General features: G+C 38.9%; 1 protein-coding gene across 1 annotated transcript; it reads left to right on the forward strand.

The window, feature by feature from the left end:
- Positions 1 to 22,724, forward strand: LOC106059106 (MOXD1 homolog 1-like). Its single transcript, XM_056006661.1, has 12 exons — positions 1 to 107; positions 4,053 to 4,242; positions 6,306 to 6,438; positions 6,827 to 6,961; positions 7,196 to 7,381; positions 8,367 to 8,530; positions 9,982 to 10,058; positions 11,302 to 11,468; positions 14,574 to 14,670; positions 16,350 to 16,541; positions 17,216 to 17,420; positions 19,596 to 22,724. The coding sequence occupies exons 1-12, from the start codon at positions 91 to 93 to the stop codon at positions 19,791 to 19,793; spliced, it is 1,761 nt and encodes a 586-aa protein (XP_055862636.1). The 5' UTR covers positions 1 to 90; the 3' UTR covers positions 19,794 to 22,724.
- The last annotated feature ends 873 nt before the right edge of the window (positions 22,725 to 23,597 follow it).

Consider the following 23,597-nt stretch of genomic DNA (forward strand, 5'->3'; position numbering starts at 1 on the left):
AGACTAGGTATAAATAGGGCTGTGAGAGACTTCGAACTTAGAACAAAGTCTCACCCAGAGCTGAATGCAATATAGTCCTTTCAGATAAACATGATAGCTACTCTGAGGTATGTTTGATTTGAAGTTCTAGGCCCTATGCACACTGTATGATTAGATCTCATTTTAATAGGTGTACTCTTTCCTTCAGCAAGCATTGAACTAGTATCTCTTTCCAATGATAAAAGTCACTGTCACTAACTGTTCAAATCCTTTATTAGTTTACCGTTTTAACTCATTTTTATAGCGCTACATAAAGTAAAGTACAAGATCATTAGATCTAAAATATTTTAGCGAGCTCTATGACTGAAGGAAGCTTGACCATCAGAGAAGATAGACTCTACTTAAAAGAATGATTATTTAGATTATGTAAAATATTTTATTTTTATCTGGTGCATCATCATAAAACAGCTTCAATCTTCAGCAGGCAAAGGATGTACAAAAGGCTTGCAGTAGATATTTGAGCGGCCTCGCTATGGTTTTATTCTAATTTTGTCTTTACAAAGCGCTGACATCAGTTCACACAAACTGGACCCATTGGAGCGTGGTTCAATTCTGTGCTTTCCATTGCATTCTAGGATCAGTGAGTTCACAATGAAACACCAAATGTCTCTATAATTGAGACTTTTAAAGAAGTAACAAAAAATGTTTTTTTTAATTTAAGAATCAGAGAATAGAGCAGAAATAATCCGTGATGTGATGATGCACAAAACCAGCAGCAGCACCAAAGTGAACCAATTCAAATAAGAAAACAATATATCAAGAGTAGATCACTAGAAATAAATAGATATACATCTATATACATCTATGTCTCGTTAGAGAGTACTTAGAAAGACATCCAACAAATATTGGATATTTTATACATGGCGGAAAACATATAAATAGAACGTTTTGTTTGAGTATCCGGTGTAGAAACTCAAGAAAGTATTGAGAAGTTATGTGTTTCAAAAGTAACAGGTTTTAACTTAAAGCCCTCTAGAGAGAGGGGGGGTAAATTCAAAAGTTTCCTTGGCTACGTTCATAGAATTTTGTAACTGTAGTTTGTTTTAAATTTATATTATCAATATTATATATTATATTTATATTATCAATACTTTCTTTATTTACCTTTAAACCCCGCTGGAGAAGAGGGTTGAAACTCAAAACTCTCTTGAGGGGTTTGAACTTAAAACCCTCTGGAGGGTTTCTTAATTATCAATTTGGTGAACTGTTGTATTATTTAGTCTTATATCGTTATTGTAAAAAAATGTGGAGGTGTTTTACACTTAAAATTCCCCTTGGCTCTGTTCATGGATTTTGGTGACTGTCGGTTGCATTATTTTGTTTTATAGAAAAGGGTGGGTTAATCTCAGAACCCACTAAAGGGATTTTAAACTGAAAGCAAAGCAAAGCATACAACTCGGCCTCAAAATTCCACCCATCCCCAGCCGGGTTGAATTTTCTTTTTGGGTCATATCATGTCATGTCATGATGTCAGTATACTTTTAAGAATAATTTTCAAGAACTGACCCTTTTTTAAAATAGTAAGATGTAGAAAAAAGGGGGCTAGAGTGGGGTAAAAGTTCATCCTATTCCACCAAACAAATATAAGTACAATGAGACTGTAAGTGCTTTGATTTGATGCCTCGAGTTGCACTTTATATTTTATATAAACACATCAAACTCTCGCGCATAACAGAAAAATAACAAAAGTTATAAATCTGCGCATACAACTTTCAAATAGCTGTCAACGTAAACATATGCGCCTGACAGCCGCAGCTAGGTTTTATTAAATCTGGAATTTATATCAGTTTTTTTTTTCTTGCAAACCTTTAGTAAACACTGGCTTTCAATTACACTTGTTCATGTCTAACTCAGCGTGAATATACCTACCTGGGAGAGAGAGAGACAGAGAGAGAGACACAGAGAGAGAGAGAGACAGAGAGAGAGACAGAGAGAGAGAGAGAGACAGAGAGAGAGAGACAGAGAGAGAGAGAGAGAGAGAGAGAGAGAGGGAGAGACAGAGAGAGAGACAGAGAGAGAGACAGAGAGAGAGACAGAGAGAGAGACAGAGAGAGAGAGACAGAGAGAGAGAGAGAGAGAGACAGAGAGAGAGACAGAGAGAGAGACAGAGAGAGAGACACAGAGAGAGAGAGAGACAGAGAGAGAGACAGAGAGAGAGAGACAGAGAGAGAGAGAGAGAGAGAGAGACAGAGAGAGAGAGAGAGACAGAGAGAGAGACAGAGAGAGACACAGAGAGAGAGAGACAGAGAGAGAGACAGAGAGAGAGAGACAGAGAGAGAGAGAGAGAGAGAGAGACAGAGAGAGAGAGAGACAGAGAGAGAGAGAGAGGGAGATAGGGAAAGAAAGAGAGACGGGTAAATATTACATTAAATAGACGTGTTCAGTTTTTAAGTACTGTGCACAAGCGAACAAAAAATTATGTAGCATTTTGTCTGGCGTTATAAAAGAAACTAAACTAGTCAAGCAGATATAACAAACTGGTCATTCGTTTCACGGAAATAAATGTCAATGACTCTAAACTGTTTTGAATCAATTACTGTAGAGTGACGACATCCTGGCTCTATGGACCTTAATCTGGTTGTGGGTTTAAAATGCCCCTACAGAGAGGTTTGACCTTAATCTGGTTGTGGGTTTAAAATGCCCCTACAGAGAGGTTTGACCTTAATCTGGTTGTGGGTTTAAAATGCCCCTACAGAGAGGTTTGACCTTAATCTGGTTGTGGGTTTAAAATGCCCCTACAGAGAGGTTTGACCTTAATCTGGTTGTGGGTTTAAAATGCCCCTACAGAGAGGTTTGACCTTAATCTGGTTGTGGGTTTAAAATGCCCCTACAGAGAGGTTTGACCTTAATCTGGTTGTGGGTTTAAAATGCCCCTACAGAGAGGTTTGACCTTAATCTGGTTGTGGGTTTAAAATGCCCCTACAGAGAGGTTTGACCTTAATCTGGTTGTGGGTTTAAAATGCCCCTACAGAGAGGTTTGACCTTAATCTGGTTGTGGGTTTAAAATGCCCCTACAGAGAGGTTTGACCTTAATCTGGTTGTGGGTTTAAAATGCCCCTACAGAGAGTTTTGACCTTAATCTGGTTGTGGGTTTAAAATGCCCCTACAGAGAGGTTTGACCTTAATCTGGTTGTGGGTTTAAAATGCCCCTACAGAGAGGTTTGACCTTAATCTGGTTGTGGGTTTAAAATGCCCCTACAGAGAGGTTTGACCTTAATATGGTTGTGGGTTTAAAATGCCCCTACAGAGAGGTTTGACCTTAATCTGGTTGTGGGTTTAAAATGCCCCTACAGAGAGGTTTGAGGTTGAAAACCTCTCTCTTCAATATTATTCTAAAGCAGTTGGCAACACGTAACACTGACTGTACAGATACTTCAAAGTACATAATTGTACTGCCGTATAAACACTGTACGAGTGTACCAACTCTACTAGCCTCTCTGTCTGGTCCTGAACATGTACTGAACATATACTGGATTAAACTGCGCCGGACCGACACTGGACTTAATATGTGGGAATGGATTTTGAATCGTGGCTTTCTCGATCGTGAAGTTGTGAAGTGACTTGACTATGACATCTTCGCTCTTTATATTGGGTCCCAAAGACCTTCTCGAAAGTAATAGTACCTTCTCGGTCGCTTCTGTATGACCACATGGCCATACCGGACTTGAATGACAGTGTTTACAACACAGATCTTTTTTGTGTCGTCGCCACTTGTCATTCGTCACGGTTTACCGCTTGACCAGCATTGACCTGAGTAACTAGATCTAGATATGTAACTAGATGTAACTAGAACATACACGATTACCTTTCTCCGCCACCACAATTATAGTAATATAATATAGTTTATACAGATCATGCCCTAGCAGCGAAGTCTTATCATAAATAATGAAGTGATTTAATTTATTTTTAAACTAACGTCCGAAGTTTCAACTAAATGAAATGCTGTCATGATTTCTATAACTGTCAATGAGTTCATTGAATGCTTAGGATGTTTGTTATTGTTGTTTCTACAGACTAATACTGATCGGAACGTGTTTCCACATTGCCATTGCCTATAAGATTTACCAGCAACGTATCCCCAATGGAGATGCAGTCCCTCATCCATGCAAGCCGAATAACATTTGGGAAGGTGTCGGACATTTTCTAGATGAAGGCGCAGGCTATAGAAATCCGTTTGGACTTGACTTTGAGATGGAAGGAAAAGTAAGTCTGAATCAAACTGCTGCTAGCACAACATGATATTTCGTTTTAGTTATCTTATAATAACATTTTGAAATATGCATGTTTTCTCTGTCATTGGCGTGTATTTTTGGCAATTCAAACAGAAATAGGACACACGATGCCGCCACTGGAGGACGGAGAAATAATAGACATTGAGAATGTCACGTCTTGCATGATCCGGGACAAGAAGTTGAAAAACTGTTTGGCTACGAGTTATTCTCTGTACAGGGACAGGAAGTTGAAAAACTGTTCGGCTACGAGTTATTCTCTGTATAGGGACAGGTAGTTGAAAAACTGTTCGGCTACGAGTTATTCTCTGTACAGGGACAGGAAGTTGAAAAACTGTTCGGCTACGAGTTATTCTCTGTACGGGGACAGGAAGTTGGAAAACTGTTCGGCTACGAGTTATTCTCTGTACGGGGACAGGAAGTTGGAAAACTGTTCGGCTACGAGTTATTCTCTGTACGGGGACAGGAAGTTGGAAAACTGTTCGGCTACGAGTTATTCTCTGTACGGGGACAGGAAGTTGGAAAACTGTTCGGCTACGAGTTATTCTCTGTACGGGGACAGGAAGTTGGAAAACTGTTCGGCTACGAGTTATTCTCTGTATAGGGACAGGTAGTTGAAAAACTGTTCGGCTACGAGTTATTCTCTGTACGGGGACAGGAAGTTGGAAAACTGTTCGGCTACGAGTTATTCTCTGTACGGGGACAGGAAGTTGGAAAGCTGTTCGGCTACCAATTATTCTCTGAACAGGGACAGGAAGTTGGAAAGCTGTTCGGCTACCAATTATTCTCTGTACAGGGACAGGAAGTTGGAAAGCTGTTCGGCTACCAATTATTCTCTGAACAGGGACAGGAAGTTGGAAAGCTGTTCGGCTACCAATTATTCTCTGAACAGGGACAGGAAGTTGGAAAGCTGTTCGGCTACCAATTATTCTCTGAACAGGGACAGGAAGTTGGAAAGCTGTTCGGCTACCAATTATTCTCTGAACAGGGACAGGAAGTTGGAAAGCTGTTCGGCTACCAATTATTCTCTGAACAGGGACAGGAAGTTGGAAAGCTGTTCGGCTACCAATTATTCTCTGAACAGGGACAGGAAGTTGGAAAGCTGTTCGGCTACCAATTATTCTCTGAACAGGGACAGGAAGTTGGAAAGCTGTTCGGTTACCAATTATTCTCTGAACAGGGACAGGAAGTTGGAAAGCTGTTCGGCTACCAATTATTCTCTGAATAGGGACAGGAAGTTGGAAAGCTGTTCGGCTACCAATTATTCTCTGAACAGGGACAGGAAGTTGGAAAGCTGTTCGGCTACCAATTATTCTCTGAACAGGGACAGGAAGTTGGAAAGCTGTTCGGCTACCAATTATTCTCTGAACAGGGACAGGAAGTTGGAAAGCTGTTCGGCTACCAATTATTCTCTGAACAGGGACAGGAAGTTGGAAAGCTGTTCGGCTACCAATTATTCTCTGAACAGGGACAGGAAGTTGGAAAGCTGTTCGGCTACCAATTATTCTCTGAACAGGGACAGGAAGTTGGAAAGCTGTTCGGCTACCAATTATTCTCTGAACAGGGACAGGAAGTTGGAAAGCTGTTCGGCTACCAATTATTCTCTGAACAGGGACAGGAAGTTGGAAAGCTGTTCGGCTACCAATTATTCTCTGAACAGGGACAGGAAGACCCTAAAACACACTTCCCAATTTCTTTCACGTGCTCTAAGGAAATATGTCTCAACACGATACTCGTCACGAACTGAGTTTGAAATAAGATTGTCTCTGATTGTCTCTGATTGTCTCTGGTTGAAGACTTTCAATTTCAATAAAGCCAATGCTCTTACATTTGTATTTAAACACAAAGATGTACTTAAACATTGTGTTTGTGTACTTTGATCTATTAGGGCATTACACTAACAACTTATGTGTACTTAGATCTATTATTAATTAGGGCATTACACTAACAACATTTGTGTATTTTCTCGCAGTTTCTTGTTTAATGTTCGATCATTTCCCAAGCTGTTTTATGTAGTGTTTCAACTTCTTTTTGAAGAAATGGACCTCCGTTTTGTGTCGTAAAGATTCTGATGGGGACGGAATGACCAATGGTCAAGAACTCGGTGACCCCGATTGTGTCTGGCAAGAGAACAAACTTCCCAGCAGACTTAAAAATATTTCTCATCCAGGTTAGTACGACAAATAGTTAAGAAAAAAAGATCTGTTCTGAAAGTACTTAAAATTAGCTTTTGAAAAGTTTTAATTGATAGATTGGGAGATTGTGAAACTTTCATGTTTGTTTTGAGACTAAGATTTTTAAAAATTGGTTTTTATTCATCGTTATATTAAATGTTCAACTTAAACACATATTAAGATAAGTTGAATATATTTCATTGCGCTGTTTATTGACTTAACATCATCATCTGTATCAAATAGTATAAATAGATGTAAAAATATCTCTTTGCAAATACATCTTTAACCCAACTGTATTTCATTTTTCTTAAAATATTTCTAAATTCTATTCTAAATTCGTCTAAATTCCTAAATAATTTACCTTTGAGATTGTTCTTTTTTTAGGAATCTGTGACCCTTATGACAGCCCGTTCTGTAAGGCCAAAAAAATCACCAATCCCAAGTACCAGACACAAATGGAGTGGCTAGAGGACGAATGTCAAGCTGACCACTTCACTTGCACTGGCATCGATGCAACAGGCAAGACATTTCAGTATTTCTTTCTAAGTTTAGCTCCAAATCATTGGATTAGATTTGAATGTGAGGAGGAAAGAGATGAAAGTCAATCAATTGTCTTCAGAGTTTCCCGTCTTCTTATGAGTGCTGTGTTTTTTTTAGCAGTTAAGACTTGTTTTTGTTTTGTTTTGTTTTTTTACTTAATGCTGGTACGTTGTTATGTATTTTCTAGTATTGATTTTTAAACTGACATTTCAGATGTACAGACTGTAAATATGACCGTAAATAACAACACCAAAGTTCCCGCCAAAGAGACCATCTACATGTGTCAGATCTTTAACTTTGAGCAGATGGCTGCTCCTGGTGACTATCACGTGATTGCCGTGCAGCCGATTCTGGATAATAGATACGTCATCCACCATATAGTGCTCTTCGGTTGTACAGGTGAGACAGATACACACGTTTTGAATGATACTTTCAGATACGAAACAAAACATCAACGTTTGATAAGACAACAAACAAACAAAATGAACCCAAACAATCAAATAAACAAACAAAATGAACCCAAACAATCAAATAAACAAACAACAAAATGAACCCAAACAATCAAATAAACAAACAAAATGAACCCAAACAATCAAATAAACAAACAAAATGAATCCAAACAATCAAATAAACAAACAAAATGAATCCAAACAATCAAATAAACAAACAAAATGAACCCAAACAATCAAATAAACAAACAAAATGAACCCAAACAATCAAATAAACAAATAACAAAATGAACCCAAACAATCAAATAAACAAACAAAATTAACCCAAACAATCAAATAAACAAACAAAATGAATCCAAACAATCAAATAAACAAACAAAATGAATCCAAACAATCAAATAAACAAACAAAATGAACCCAAACAATCAAATAAACAAATAACAAAATGAACCCAAACAATCAAATAAACAAACAAAATCAACCCAAACAATTAAATAAACAAACAAAATGAATCCAAACAATCAAATAAACAAACAAAATGAATCCAAACAATCAAATAAACAAACAAAATGAACCCAAACAATCAAATAAGCAAACAAAATGAATCCAAACAATCAAATAAACAAACAAAATGAATCCAAACAATCAAATAAACAAACAAAATGAACCCAAACAATCAAATAAACAAACAACAAAATGAATCCAAACAATCAAATAAACAAACAACAAAATGAATCCAAACAATCAAATAAACAAACAACAAAAAATTTTAAACAATCTCCCTTGTACTGATGATTATTGTAAATTTAATTTTACTGGAATTGTTACGTTGTAGCTTTATGACTAAGATGTGTGGAAATCAAACTAAAAAAAAACAAACTCGCACATAATTATTAATTCTTTTTTTTTTTTTTGAACTCCCGCTGTCTAAACAGATGACGAAGTTGCAACTCCTGAACCTTTTGAGTGTGGAATGTCCGCCTCACACAATTGTTCCAGAGTGATCAGTATCTGGACTGTGGGTCTGTCAGGAGATTGTTTTCACCCACAGACTGGGATCACCATAGGCAACAAGGGGTATAAACGTATAGCAGTAGAGGTGAGATCATTGGGGTTCAAAGTTATACACGTATACAAATAGAGGTGATATCATTGGGGGTTCAAAGCCATAAACGTATAGCAATAGAGGTGAGATCATTGGGGGTTCAAAGTTATACACGTATACAAATAGAGATGATATCATTGGGGGTTCAAAGCCATAAACGTATAGCCATAGAGGTGAGATCATTGGGGGTTCAAAGTTATAAAAGTATACAAATAGAGGTGAAATCATTGGGGGTTCAAAGCCATAAACGTATAGCCATAGAGGTGAGATCATTGGGGGTTCAAAGTTATAAAAGTATACATATAGAGGTGAGATCATTGGGGGTTCAAAGTTATACACGTATAGCCATAGAGGTGAGATCATTGGGGGTTCAAAGCCATAAACGTATAGCAATAGAGGTGAGATCATTGGGGGTTCAAAGTTATAAAAGAATACAAATAGAGGTGAGATCATTGGGAGTTCAAAGTTATACACGTATAGCCATAGAGGTGAGATCATTGGGAGTTCAAAGTTATACACGTATAGCCATAGAGGTGAGATCATTGGGGGTTCAAAGCCATAAACGTATAGCAATAGAGGTGATATCATTGGGGGTTCAAAGCCATAAACGTATAGCAATAGAGGTGATATCATTGGGGGTTCAAAGTTATAAAAGTATACAAATAGAGGTGAGATCATTGGGGGTTCAAAGTTATACACGTATAGCCATAGAGGTGAGGTCATTGGGGGTTCAAAGCCATAAACGTATAGCAATAGAGGTGAGATCATTGGGGGTTCAAAGTTATAAAAGAATACAAATAGAGGTGAGATCATTGGGAGTTCAAAGTTATACACGTATAGCCATAGAGGTGAGATCATTGGGAGTTCAAAGTTATACACGTATAGCCATAGAGGTGATATCATTGGGGGTTCAAAGCCATAAACGTATAGCAATAGAGGTGAGATCATTGGGGGTTCAAAGCCATAAACATATAGCAATAGAGGTGAGATCATTGGGGGTTCAAAGCCATAAACATATAGCAATAGAGGTGAGATCATTGGGGGTTCAAAGCCATAAACATATAGCAATAGAGTTGAGATCATTGGGGGTTCAAAGCCATAAACATATAGCAATAGAGGTGAGATCATTGGGGGTTCAAAGCCATAAACATATAGCAATAGAGGTGAGATCATTGGGGGTTCAAAGCCATAAACATATAGCAATAGTGAAGATAGTTGTCGTGGGATCGTACTTTAACGTCAGAGTTTGACCATGTCGATATTGATTATGAGCCTGTTACAAGTATGATAATGAATAATAATGAATCACAAGAGCTATGATTTAATTAAACCCTTGAACTAATTCATAGTTTCAGTAGCAGTAGCATCGCTTTTTGAAAAGTAATTTCCATCAGATACAAACACAGGGATTAGTTATAACAAAAAAATATTCTATTTTGTTTTAGTTACACTGGAACAACCCAGATGCTCGACCTGATTGGAAGGACAGTTCTGGAATGATGCTACACTTTACACCTAATAAGTAGGTCAATGAACTTAAGAGAATGTTTAGACTCCAAACAGTTTAGGTTTCCAAGTTCTTTTCTTGGTTTTAAACAAGAAAAATATTTTTAAAAATACTTTATAAATCAAAACAAAACAAAGCTTACTAGAAGTGTAGTTGTATCAATTGCTTTTGGATCAGTCATTTAATTAAGTTTGAAATAAATCTAGACCAACAATAATAAATCTGTGCGATTAGAAATATTTTAACCAATTGTTTGTTTTGCGCTATTTTCTGCTTCTAGCTTTCTCACTACGTTATCATTTATCTGGGCAAGTTGGGAAAATGAAGGAGGGGGCGGGGTCTGTGTGAATCACAGGCATTGTTTTTTAAAAGCATTTATAAAAATTGGGGGAAATCTGAAATCGAACTCATGACTCTAGCCTCGTCAAGCCGACATTCTAACCACTCTGCTAGTGAGGTGTGTATGAAAATAAAAGATTGTATTGTTTGTTTCAATTTACTTTTAAGAGCTGTAAAGGGGTCTTATTCAACTTATTCCACCATCTCAGTCAAGTACGATTTCTTTCCCTTGTCCGAAATACAAAAGAAAATAACTAATTACCAATTGTTATTAAATTAATTTTTTTTTAATTTTGTGTTGTCAGGTAAAAGAAATAATTGTGCAAAATTATAGCTTGATCCATGATTGGGTGTTGGAGAAATTACGTGTGCAAACTTTTTACCAGACAGACAGAGTGAGTTGATACAAGCTTTGTAAAAAGTCGTTTGAAACTTACAAGCAAGGACAGCTTCCTCTAAAAACATATAACATGTAGTTTCTAAACAATTACAACTATGAATAAAAAAAAATTTCATCAACAATTTCCAGGATTAGCTTCGTATGCGTTGATATGGAACAAGATGAGCTCTGTTTATCTTCGCGTTTTGAATGAGACCCGAAGAGCTCTTGTTACACAAACGTTTACAATCTGCTGGTAACTTCCATCACATCATTCGACCTTTTTGTCTACCTAAATATCGCATTCTATCGCAACAGCATCCATATAATATATGTCGTTTTTAATATGTCTACTTATTATTTAGCTCTTTTTGTCATATAATTATGATTCATTGTACTAACATACGTTCATAGAAAACATCTGCAGGACACTCAGAATGATATTTGTGTTTTGTTTCGATCTTGTCTTCCTTGGGTGTTCTGTAACAACACCAAATCAATCAAGGCAATCAAAGCAACTCACCACTTTGTCTATTTCAGGAGACAGTACGAAGCAAGCTTTATGATCACTGGACACGAACATTTCATCTTGCCGCCACTACAACCATCAGTTGTTATTAAGTCGACGTGTCCTTCAGCATGTACAAGAAAGATGTTGGTAAAGCCTGTGTGGATCACTCTAGCTTGGAATCACATGCACTACGCAGGTATTGTTACTGTACTACGCAAGAATTGTTATTTTACGTCGAAGGTATTGTTACTTTACTACGAAGGTATTGGTAATGTAATAGTCAGGTATTGTTTGTAAATTTGTTATTATTGTTAGTGTGCTGTTCTTTTTAAACGTTTAGGTGTAGGTGCTACTACTTTTTCAATTCAGCAACGTACATTCACACAGACACAAACACACACACAGACACAATCATATATATTGTTATGACCCTATAGGCGGCGTAAAAGGGTTAACTATAGGCTCTGCTGACACACACGTGAATCACTCAGGTCAGCGGGGCCATGGACAAGGGACAGTACTACGATTACACGATTACACGCAAATATGACCAATGTTATGGTCATGTGATCGAAAGCCTGCGTGTACGAGGACACAGTGTGTAGGAAAGCGGCAGTTCAAGACCGGAGAGCGTCGAGACCGGGACTGTTAGTCGGCTATGAAGTCGGTCCTGGTCGAGTCCTCATGTGTTGATGTACAAGTCCAGAAAGAGAGACAGTAGAGTTTTGTACGGTGATGTACAGAGTGACATTTTAGTTGTTGTGTTTGATGCCAATTGTCTAGTATTGGCTGTTATCTACTTATTCACTCATTATTAAAGTACCCGATATTGTGGAGCTCTTGTTGTCAGTTTCTTGATGTGTTGTGTTGTGTTTAGCAGTGTTTACAGAAGGCCTGATGATTAGGAGAGAGAGGATCGTAACACTGGTGTCTTGAAGTGGGATTTCCTATGGCTTCTGTAAAACTGCTAGATGAACTGAATCTGAAAGAACTGAAACAAGAGCTGAAATGGCGAGGACTGAAGTACTACGAAAGGAACAACGAAACTCTTAAAGAACGTCTCCGGCAAGCCCTGGTGGATGAAGAGGAAGATCCGAACACGTTCCTCTTTGAACTCGAACCTGATGTGGTAGAGCTCTTGATCACATTTCAAAAACAGATGTTGGCTGGCTTTCAGAATGTGATCAAGGGTGACTCGCAGAAAGAGACAGGTGAAGAAACAAGAGAAGAGACCAATAGCTCAACCAACGCTTTTGCTGTAGACGTACCTGATCTGAGTGCCTCCATCAGCCAGACAGAACATGACAACGTTGTGTCTTTCCCCAAGCTCGTAGCTGAGGACATTAAAGACATCTGTCAATCTGCCAGTGTTGATGGGAGGAACTCGAATCCTGATGGCTGCACCCAGATGTTTGGCAAGAACTTTGTGTGTCGAGCTTTGCAGGGAGAACGCCAACTCCAAGGAACCCATCGGCAAGGTCTGCACCCAACAGACGTTTGTCCTGCTGACGAGACCATAGTGAGAAGCCCTGATGATGGTCAAGTAAGTGAACTGGAGCCTGATGCTGAAGATGAGGGTCCTTCGCAAGTGGAGTGCTGCCAACTTGCTCCACTAGTTTGCCCTCCGGGCAAGCCTGAAGATGATGTTAGCCACAATTTCCCCTCCTGTGAACTTGAAACCCAACACCCAAGTCTTTCTCTTCAAAGCCCCATGAAGAAACCTGTTAGACCAACGATCTTGGTGACCCCTGTCCTGACATATCCCTCCCTATGTGTTAAGTGGCTGCTCTCAGAAGTGAACGACAGAAGAAGGCGATGGTTGCTGAATCCAAAGTGCATGGCGATGCAACCACGACGTCTGTGCAACCAGGTGAAGATCAGCTGGAGCAGAAGGAGAAAGAGACATACGCAGTATACAACGCAGATGGCACCATCGAGATGGCACTATAAGCCCATTGTCGCCCCCACCGATAGACCTCCTCCTGCATCGATTCATCTCCACTGCCCATGTCGTGAGATAGATTTTGTCCGGGACGGACAAATCTGAGAAGGGGGCAGTGTTATGACCCTATAGGCGGCGTAAAAGGGTTAACTATAGGCTCTGCTGACACACACGTGAATCACTCAGGTCAGCGGGGCCATGGACAAGGGACAGTACTACGATTACACGATTACACGCAAATATGACCAATGTTATGGTCATGTGATCGAAAGCCTGCGTGTACGAGGACACAGTGTGTAGGAAAGCGGCAGTTCAAGACCGGAGAGCGTCGAGACCGGGACTGTTAGTCGGCTATGAAGTCGGTCCTGGTCGAGTCCTCATGTGTTGATGTACAAGTCCAGAAAGAGAGACAGTAGAGTTTTGTACGGTGATGTACAGAGTGACATTTTAGTTGTTGTGTTTGATGCCAATTGTCTAGTATTGGCTGTTATCTACTTATTCACTCATTATTAAAGTACCCTATATTGTGGAGCTCTTGTTGTCAGTTTCTTGATGTGTTGTGTTGTTTTTAGCAGTGTTTGCGGAAGGCCTGATTAGGAGAGAGAGATCGTAACAATATATATATATATATAAACACACACACACACGTTCATAAAAAGTTTCACACTGAACTAAACGTAGTGACAAACTCCATTTGAATGTGAAATCTTTCAAACTCAATCTAAAGTATGACATTAGGAAACACAAAGTATGACATTAGGGCATACAAATAGTGAACAAAAGTCAACATGAACTCGTTAAAAGTCTGGACCAAATAATGTTGAGAACGTTAATATAAAGAAGTGACAGTCCGCAGTCCGCAGTCCTAAACTGAAACTTGACTTAATACTGACGTGGAATGAGCTTTACTTGGACTCGTCTCCCTTTTATAGTACTTAAAATAGACATTAAAATAGACATTTCCAGATGTCACAGTAACATCAACCTTGTTTTTTTAAATTTTTACTATATCGTCCAGTCGCACTTTTTGGACTCTATCTATGTACTCGGTACCTACACTGGCCATTGTCGTCTTGACCGAGTCTGGGACGTAGCATAGTATATATTCAGAACTAAAAAAAAATAAATTTTTTATCGATTTTGTATTTCACATATACAGGTTAATTTTTTTTAATGCGCCAAAAACATTGCGCAATATTTAAAAAACAAACAACAAACGAAACCTAACTCAAGGTTTATTTGGTTTAGAGTCTTCAAGTTAGGTATATAAATCCTATTGTATTTAATCACATATTTATTTGTATATGTAAAAAGTTCAGGTTTTAGTTCAAACTTTGACATTCTCTCCTCAACAAACAGGTGTCCAAATGTCTGTTCAGGTGAAACGCAACAATACTTCATTTTACCTGAGTAATGACGCCTCCTACAGCTATGATAGTCCAAATGTATTTCTTTAGTAAGTTTGACCACATTTACTTGTTGAAATATGTCACGTTTGAATGGGAAGAACACGCAGCACATAACACAGTAGCCGACGAAAACATGGCATCTTTCTGGCTAGCTCAAAAAAGAGATTTCTGTCCCAATGTCAAATCCCGATGCAAGAATAAATATTTTGTGTGTGGGACGTTAGACTTGTGTGTGGGAGGTTAGACTTGTGTGTGGAACATTAGACTTGTGTGTGGGACGTTAAACTTGTGTGTGGGAAGTTAGACTTGTGTGTGGGACATTAGACTTGTGTGTGGGACATTAGACTTGTGTGTGGGACATTAGACTTGTGTGTGGAACATTAGACTTGTGTGTGGGACGTTAAACTTGTGTGTGGGACGTTAGACTTCTGTGTGGAACATTAGACTTGTGTGTGGAACATTAGACTTGTGTGTGGAACATTAGACTTGTGTGTGTGACGTTAGACTTGTGTGTGGGACGTTAGACTTGTGTGTGGGACGTTAGACTTGTGTGTGGGACATTAGACTTGTGTGTGGGACATTAAACTTGTGTGTGGAACATTAGACTTGTGTGTGGGACATTAGACGTGTGTGTGGGACGTTAGACTTGTGTGTGGGACGTTAGACTTGTGTGTGGGACATTAGACTTGTGTGTGGGGCATTAGACTTGTGTGTGGGACATTAGACGTGTGTGTGGGACGTTAGACTTGTGTGTGGGACGTTAGACTTGTGTGTGGGACATTAGACTTGTGTGTGGAACATTAGACTTGTGTGTGGAACATTAGACTTGTGTGTGGGACGTTAGACTTGTGTGTGGGACGTTAGACTTGTGTGTGGGACATTAGACTTGTGTGTGGGACATTAAACTTGTGTGTGGAACATTAGACTTGTGTGTGGGACATTAGACGTGTGTGTGGGACATTAGACGTGTGTGGGGGACGTTAGACTTGTGTGTGGGACGTTAGACTTGTGTGTGGGACATTAGACTTGTGTGTGGAACATTAGACTTGTGTGTGGAACATTAGACTTGTGTGTGGGACGTTAAACTTGTGTGTGGGACGTTAGACTTGTGTGTGGGACGTTAGACTTGTGTGTGGAACATTAGACTTGTGTGTGGGACGTTAGACTTGTGTGTGGGACGTTAGACTTGTGTGTGGAACATAAGACGTGTGTGTGGGACGTTAGACTTGTGTGTGGGACATTAGACGTGTGTGTTGGACGTTAGACTTGTGTGTGGAACATTAGACTTGTGTGTGGGACGTTAGACTTGTGTGTGGGACGTTAGACTTGTGTGTGGAACGTTAGACTTGTGTGTGGGACGTTAGACTTGTGTGTGGGACGTTAGACGTGTGTGTGGGACATTAGACTTGTGTGTGGGACGTAGACTTGTTTGTGGGTCGCTAGACTTGTTTGTATAGTATTTTTCTTTGTCTCAGCTACAAAATTTTTGGAAATAAGTAAAGTGCATCTTTCAGACCTTGCGTTCTATAGTGATGACACTGCGTGCACCATTAACATTTAGTTTGCAACAGAAATCTCTCAAATTCGCGTCCGTGTTTAGGTCGCTACATTTCTCCATATTTTATCTGTTTAAACAATGTAACCCAGATATTAACAACGGGGAGATAACTTTGTTTAAAATTTGGTCAGCACATCCAAAATGAAGGGAATGAAATCTGTGTTGCAGTATGAATGATCCTGTCCAACTGCTGCCTGGAGATGAACTGGTCACCACATGTACATTCACCACTGCCAAGCGTACAAAGTCTACTTTCTGGGGCGAAGCCACATTGGACGAGATGTGTTACGGGTTTATGATCTACTATCCCAAAGAGAACGCTCCTGGAGCAGTGTGTTTTACCTCAGGGCCTGATGTCAGGTGAGTCTGTAGGAAAAAAAATCTTGATAGACTTTTCAACAGAAATTGTTGCATGAAGGTAGAAAAAAAAACGAATCAGGAAAGAAAAAGTCAGAGACAGACGGAGACATTGAACCAGAGAAGTTCGTAGACCTTAACAAGTTACCATTAGTGGTATGTGTTGATGAGTATTATATACCGCTTAGCGATCTAACTAGAAGGCTCGAGTTCCAATCCTAACGTTGACCGGAAATTTTGTTTATAGGGTTTGAACTCGAGCTGTGTTATGTTTGCAGAGTGCCTCAAAGTAGTATATCTTTTCCGAGCTATCCCATTCTCCGTAATTCCAGCGAATAGATTAGACTAGAGCGCCCTGTTGACGTTGCATTGACATGTGCACAATTCAGTGTAACAACATTGAAATAACCACAATGTATGATATATACATTTATTTTGTTCATGATAAAGACGATTTCCGTCTTGTGATAAAATTAAATTTTAATATCAATATAAACATAAGAATCAGTTATATAACAGCAATGAAAAGTGACTCTAGATCAAAATACTTGTTTCTATCTACACCAATCACTGTATTGCAATCTTCACCATTTAGAATTGAAGAAGGCATTGGAAAGGAACGTCATTTTTTGTTTAGTTCTCATTGTGATTCTTCTCTACTTCTTCTTCTATGGCAGTCGCTGTGACACGTCCACCTACCAAGGCTGCTCCAACCTCTTCAACTATTCGAACACAGAATGGCTTAATTCAACCCAGATGTATCATGACCTGGTCAGTAACTGCAGACGTTATGGACCGTGTATAAAAGAATGTCTGGACACTATTCTTCGCTTGAAAAAGAACAATCCTTGTTTAAATGGAGAGATTTTTGATTACATAAAGGTTGGTAAAAACGTGCGTCTGATGTCTCTTAAACACTGGCTCTTTTTAGATTAAGTGCTACACATAAGGCATTGCTGAAGGAAGCCCCGCCCCTGTTACCAGCGATTTTTTTAAATTGTCATTTTGAACTAGTTGTACAATGTTTTTGTCCACACACATAGACACACACATAGACACACATATAGACACACACACCTGCACTGGGGTTAGAATAAAGATAATATAGATATACATTGTATCATGGGCGTAGCCAGGGGGGGGGGGGTTCAAACTCCCCCGAAAGGAAATCCCCCCCTCTCTGGGGGGGGATTGGAATTTAGTGAATGATTTTTTGCTTTGATTTTGTTTATTTTAGGTGAGATTTTAATACTAAACCATCACTTGCCCCAGTACAACCAATGGGGTTTGGAGTTTAAAACCCCCTACCAGGGGGTTTTGAGTTTAAAAACCCTTACCAGGGGTTTTGAGTTTTAAACCCCCTACTTGGGGTTTTTGCTCTTCTATAAAACAAAACAAAAAAAAAATGCAAACGAAAATCCCCTAATTCCAAGAGCACAGTTAAGGGAGATTTTGATTTTAAACCCCCCTCCAAAATTTACGATAAACCCCCTCTTCAATATAAAAAAAAGCAAATTACGCACTCAAAATGTTATGAGCGTAGGTAAATGGGTTTTGACTTAGTTTTGAGTTTAAACCCCACTTCAGCGGGGTTTGAAGGTAAAAAAAATACCTCTTTAATAATAAAAACAAAGCAAATTATACACTCAAAATGGTATGAGTGTAGTCAAAGGGGTTTTGAGTTTAAACTCCCCTCCAGTGGAGTTTGAAGCTAAAAAGTAACTCTTCAATATAAATAAAAGCAAATTACTCACTCTAAAGTCTATAAGCGTAGCCAAAGGGGTTTGAGGCTAAAAAATACATCTTCAGTTGAAAAAAAAAAGCAAATTACGTACTCAAAATGCTATGAGCGTTGCCAAAAGGGTTTTGAGTTTAAACCCCCATTCAGATGGATTTGATGCTAAAAAATACCTCTTCAATATAAAAAAAAATGCAAATTATACACTAAAATTATTTGAGCGTAGCCAATCCAATCGGGGTTTTTGAGTTTAAACCCCTCTTCTACAGATGGCGTTTTTTTAAATTTTAAAACCCCTCCAGATGGTTTTGAGTTTAAGATTCCCCTTACAGAGCATTTTGAGGTGGAAAACCCCCAACAGATGATTTTGACGATAAAACTTCTCTTTTCGATATAAAATCTAAAGCAAACTACAGTCACTTAAATCCAAGAGCGTATTCAAGAGAGGTTACACATTTTTACCAGTGGCAGTGAATAGTCATCTGCCGAAATTGAAAAACACTAAATGTGGCTCAACAAAGATGGCTAAGACAGATTTTAGGAGTCAGTTATAGAGATCGGGTTTAAATCAAGGAAATCCTATGCCGAACTGGGAGTCGACCCTTTAGTAAGAATGTGAGAGAGCGACGCATGAGGTTTGCGGGACATGTTCTCCGACAAAATGAATTACGCATAAGAAGAGTTGCAATGATATCCTAGCCACTCATTCATTGAGGTCCTCATGGCAGGTGGGAAGAGGCTTCAGACATTACCAGTGACAGATTTTTATGGAAACAGCTTGACGTCTAATGCTCCGAACGGCGCGGGAGGGTCTAAGTCAGTAAGAATAGCACATTAGGTTTTTGAAATAAAACTTTTTAATAGCAGGAAAATGCACTGTAGATACCTCAGAATATTCATTTTGTTGGCTTTCAATATCAGAAATAGTGCTTGGCGGCGGGGCTTCGCCCCGCAATGGGGGAGCTCCTAGCGCTCCCCCAGACCCCCTTGCTAGTAATGGCGGGGAATCTACAATTTTCTCACTAACTCCAGGAAGAACCTATTCTAATGCACAATAAACGTCTTCCGAAAGAATGAAGGGTCATAATGCAATAAAGATTATGTACACACACACACACATAAATACATATAAAAAAAAATTCGCCGGGGGGGGGGGGAGAAAACATCCACCCCTCCCCCCCAAACCTTCCCCCCGCCGACGCCCATGCATTGTATACATTTGTACAACATCCTAAAAGTTTGTGTTTCTTGTGCCATACGTGTACTTTTATAGTGATGAGTCAAATGTCGCTAACACTATGATGTACTCTTTCATCTAGTATCAGATGTGGTCTTCATCAGTCATCGGACAAGAACTGCTGTCTCTTTTCTCTTCATGTGACATTGATATCTACAAAGCCTTAAACGTCACCAACACAACTGCAGAGGGAAATAACATGGGAACAGCTACGAAGCCATTTGCCTTCACAGTTTACATTGTTATTGCCCTTGTGTTTTCAATTTGTATAAAAATGTAATCCCGAATTATTTTGTTCTCGTAGCCTTCACGTATTCTTTTTCTATTACTCTTATAAGAAAACCAAATGATCAATAAACGAATCAACTCAACCTAATGATGGAAGTATAGAAATAGTTGTTGATGTTTTTCTTTAGTTCTCCACACATATAATTGTGCACATTTACAAGTTTGATTGAATGGTCCTCAAGATGTACAAGAGGGAACTGAGATGTCAAAAAGTTTAACAAAAGCCTAAAAGATTCTAGATTCTTTTCAACTTGTATGTATAGAAATATAGTCAGAATTATTCTTATCACAGTAATCTGTTCATTTTCTTTTTTTTTAAAACATTTTGATTTTTTAAATCCAGTGAGCATTAAAAAAAAATACATTATGGATGTAATTGCAGCATGGAAGGTCTAATGAAATGTTTAGAAATTTAAACAAAAATTGAAAAGAGAAAGAATGGGAGATATTTGCAAATGAATTTTCTATATACAAATTAGCAGGCGCCAATTTTGGGATTTTCATACTTTGGTAATTAATCGCATGATAATATATATTTTTTACAGGTACCTGAAAATTATTTGTTTAAAGAAAAATTAAATTTTAGCAATACTTTGTACAACCTACACTGGATACTATTTATGGATTTGTCTCCTTGTAATGAATATCACCAATTGAAAGATAACTCTTGTCATAAAACATTTTGATTCTGCAATGTTGAATTGGGCAACAAACAAATAATTCAATACTTTTTGAAATGTAGAGCTTATCACTACTTTCTTATCATACACCCTGGAAAGTAAATTATCACTACTTTCTTATCATACACGCTGGATAGTAGCTTATCACTACTTTCTTATCATACACCCTGGGAAGTAAATTATCACTACTTTCTTATCATACACGCTGGATAGTAGCTTATCACTACTTTCTTATCATACACGCTGGATAGTAGCTTATCACTACTTTCTTATCATACACGCTGGATAGTAGCTTATCACTACTTTCTTATCATACACCCTGGGAAGTAAATTATCACTACTTTCTTATCATACACGCTGGATAGTAGCTTATCACTACTTTCTTATCATACACGCTGGATAGTAGCTTATCACTACTTTCTTATCATACACCCTGGGAAGTAAATTATCACTACTTTCTTATCATACAAGCTGGATAGTAGCTTATCACTACTTTCTTATCATACACGCTGGATAGTAGCTTATCACTACTTTCTTATCATACACACTAGGTTGTAGCTTATCACTACTTTCTTATCATACACACTGGGTTGTAGCTTATCACTACTTTCTTATCATACACACTGGGTTGTAGCTTATCACTACTTTCTTATCATACACCCTGGGTTGTAGCTTATCACTACTTTCTTATCATACACCCTGGGTAGTAGCTTATCACTACTTTCTTATCATACACCCTGGGTAGTAGCTTATCACTACTTTCTTATCATACACACTGGGTTGTAGCTTATCACTACTTTCTTATCATACACACTGGGTTGTAGCTTATCACTACTTTCTTATCTTACACACTGGGTTGTAGCTTATCACTACTTTCTTATCATACACCCTGGGTAGTAGCTTATCACTACTTTCTTATCATACACGCTGGGTAGTAGCTTATCACTACTTTCTTATCATACACGCTGGATCATACACACTGGGTTGTAGCTTATCACTACTTTCATATCATACACACTGTGTAGTAGCTTTTCAATACTTTCATATCATACACACTGTATTGTAGCTTATCACTACTTTCTTATCATACACACTGTATTGTAGCTTATCACTACTTTCTTATCATACACACTGGGTTGTAGTTTATTATTATTTACCTATCATACACACTGGGTAGTAGCTTATCACTATTTCTTATCATACACACTGAGTAGTAGCTTATCACCACTTTCTTATCATACACATTGGGTTACTAGGTTCAAGAGAGAATTCATTTTGTAACTCCCCTTCATAAAATTATTCTAGTTATTTATTGATAAGTTCTGACCAACAAAATAACAAATCTCTGCACTACCATGGAACACACAAGTAATGAAAACATCAAATCAAAGCGCACCATGGACTATTACCACTTTTTTACCTTTACCTATCCCTTAGTCTGGGGCACCAAGCAAGACTTGTCGACCGACTTTTTACATTCCTCCCTGTCTTTTGCATTGCTTAAAACCTCTTTCAATGGTAGGCCCGTCCATTCTTTTATGTTGTCCTTCCATCGCTTTCTCTGTCTGCCTCTTCTTCTTTTTTCCTGCTACTGTTCCCCGAAGGAAGGTTTTTGCGAGCCCTGCAGATCTTGTAATATGGCCATAGATTTTAAGCTTGAGTTGTTTTTTTTTACAATAGTTAGCAGGTCATCATGGGGTCCGATCGCTGCAGTAACTTTGTCTCTAATCTCTTGGTTTGTGATGTTAGCAGGTCATCATGGGGTCCGATCGCTGCAGTAACTTTGTCTCTATCTCTTGGTTTGTGATGTTAGCACGTCATCATGGGGTCTGATCGCTGAAGTAACTTTGTCTCTATCTCTTGGTTTGTGATGTTAGCAGGTCATCATGGGGTCCGATCGCTGCAGTAACTTTGTCTCTATCTCTTGGTTTGTGATGTTAGCAGGTCATCATGGGGTCCGATCGCTGCAGTAACTTTGTCTCTAATCTCTTGGTTTGTGATGTTAGCAGGTCATCATGGGGTCCGATCGCTGCAGTAACTTTGTCTCTAATCTCTTGGTTTGTGATGTTAGCAGGTCATCATGGGGTCCGATCGCTGCAGTAACTTTGTCTCTATCTCTTGGTTTGTGATGTGGTCTTTTCTATACTTCCAAGGTGTACTTCATCATTAGGTTGAGTAAGTTGAGTTGATTGGTTTATTTATCATCTGGTTTTCGTATCAGAATAATTGAAAAGGATACCACCACATGGACTATAAATCTACATGGGCTAGACTACTACCACATGGACTGCCACCACAAGAACTACTACCACATGGACTACTACCACATGGACTGCCACCACATGGACTACTACCACATGGACTACTACCACATGGACTACTACCACATGGACTGCCACCACATGGACTACTACCACATGGACTACTACCACAAGAACTACTACCACATGGACTACTACCACATGGACTGCCACCACATGGACTACTACCACATGGACTACTACCACAAGGACTATTACCACATGGACTGCCACCACATGGACTACTACCACATAGACTACTACCACATAGACTACTACCACATAGACTACTACCACATGGACTACTACCACATGGACTACTACCACATGGACTACTACCACATGGACTACTACCACATAGACTACTAGCACATGGACTGCCACCACATGGACTACTAACACATGGAATACTACCACATGGAATACTACCACATGGACTACTACCACATGGACTACTACCACATGGACTACTACCACATAGACTACTAACACATGGACTACTACCACATAGACTACTAGCACATGGACTGCCACCACATGGACTACTAACACATGGAATACTACCACATGGAATACTACCACATGGACTACTACCACATGGAATACTACCACATGGAATACTACCACATGGACTACTACCACATAGACTACTAACACATGGACTACTACCACATGGACTACTACCACATGGACTACTACCACATGGACTACTACCACATAGACTACTACCAAATGGACTACTACCACATGGACTGCCACCACATGGACTATTACCACATGGACTGCCACCACATGGACTACTACCACATGGACTGC

This window comes from Biomphalaria glabrata, chromosome 12 (genome assembly GCF_947242115.1).
Source record: "Biomphalaria glabrata chromosome 12, xgBioGlab47.1, whole genome shotgun sequence".
NCBI lineage: Eukaryota > Metazoa > Mollusca > Gastropoda > Planorbidae > Biomphalaria > Biomphalaria glabrata.

Coding starts and splice junctions, on each gene's coding strand:
- LOC106059106 (XM_056006661.1), top strand. Junction 10,059..11,301: donor CTACACTTTACACCTAATAA/GTAGGTCAATGA, acceptor TGTCTATTTCAG/GAGACAGTACGAAGCAAGCT. Junction 11,469..14,573: donor GAATCACATGCACTACGCAG/GTATTGTTACTG, acceptor CTCAACAAACAG/GTGTCCAAATGTCTGTTCAG.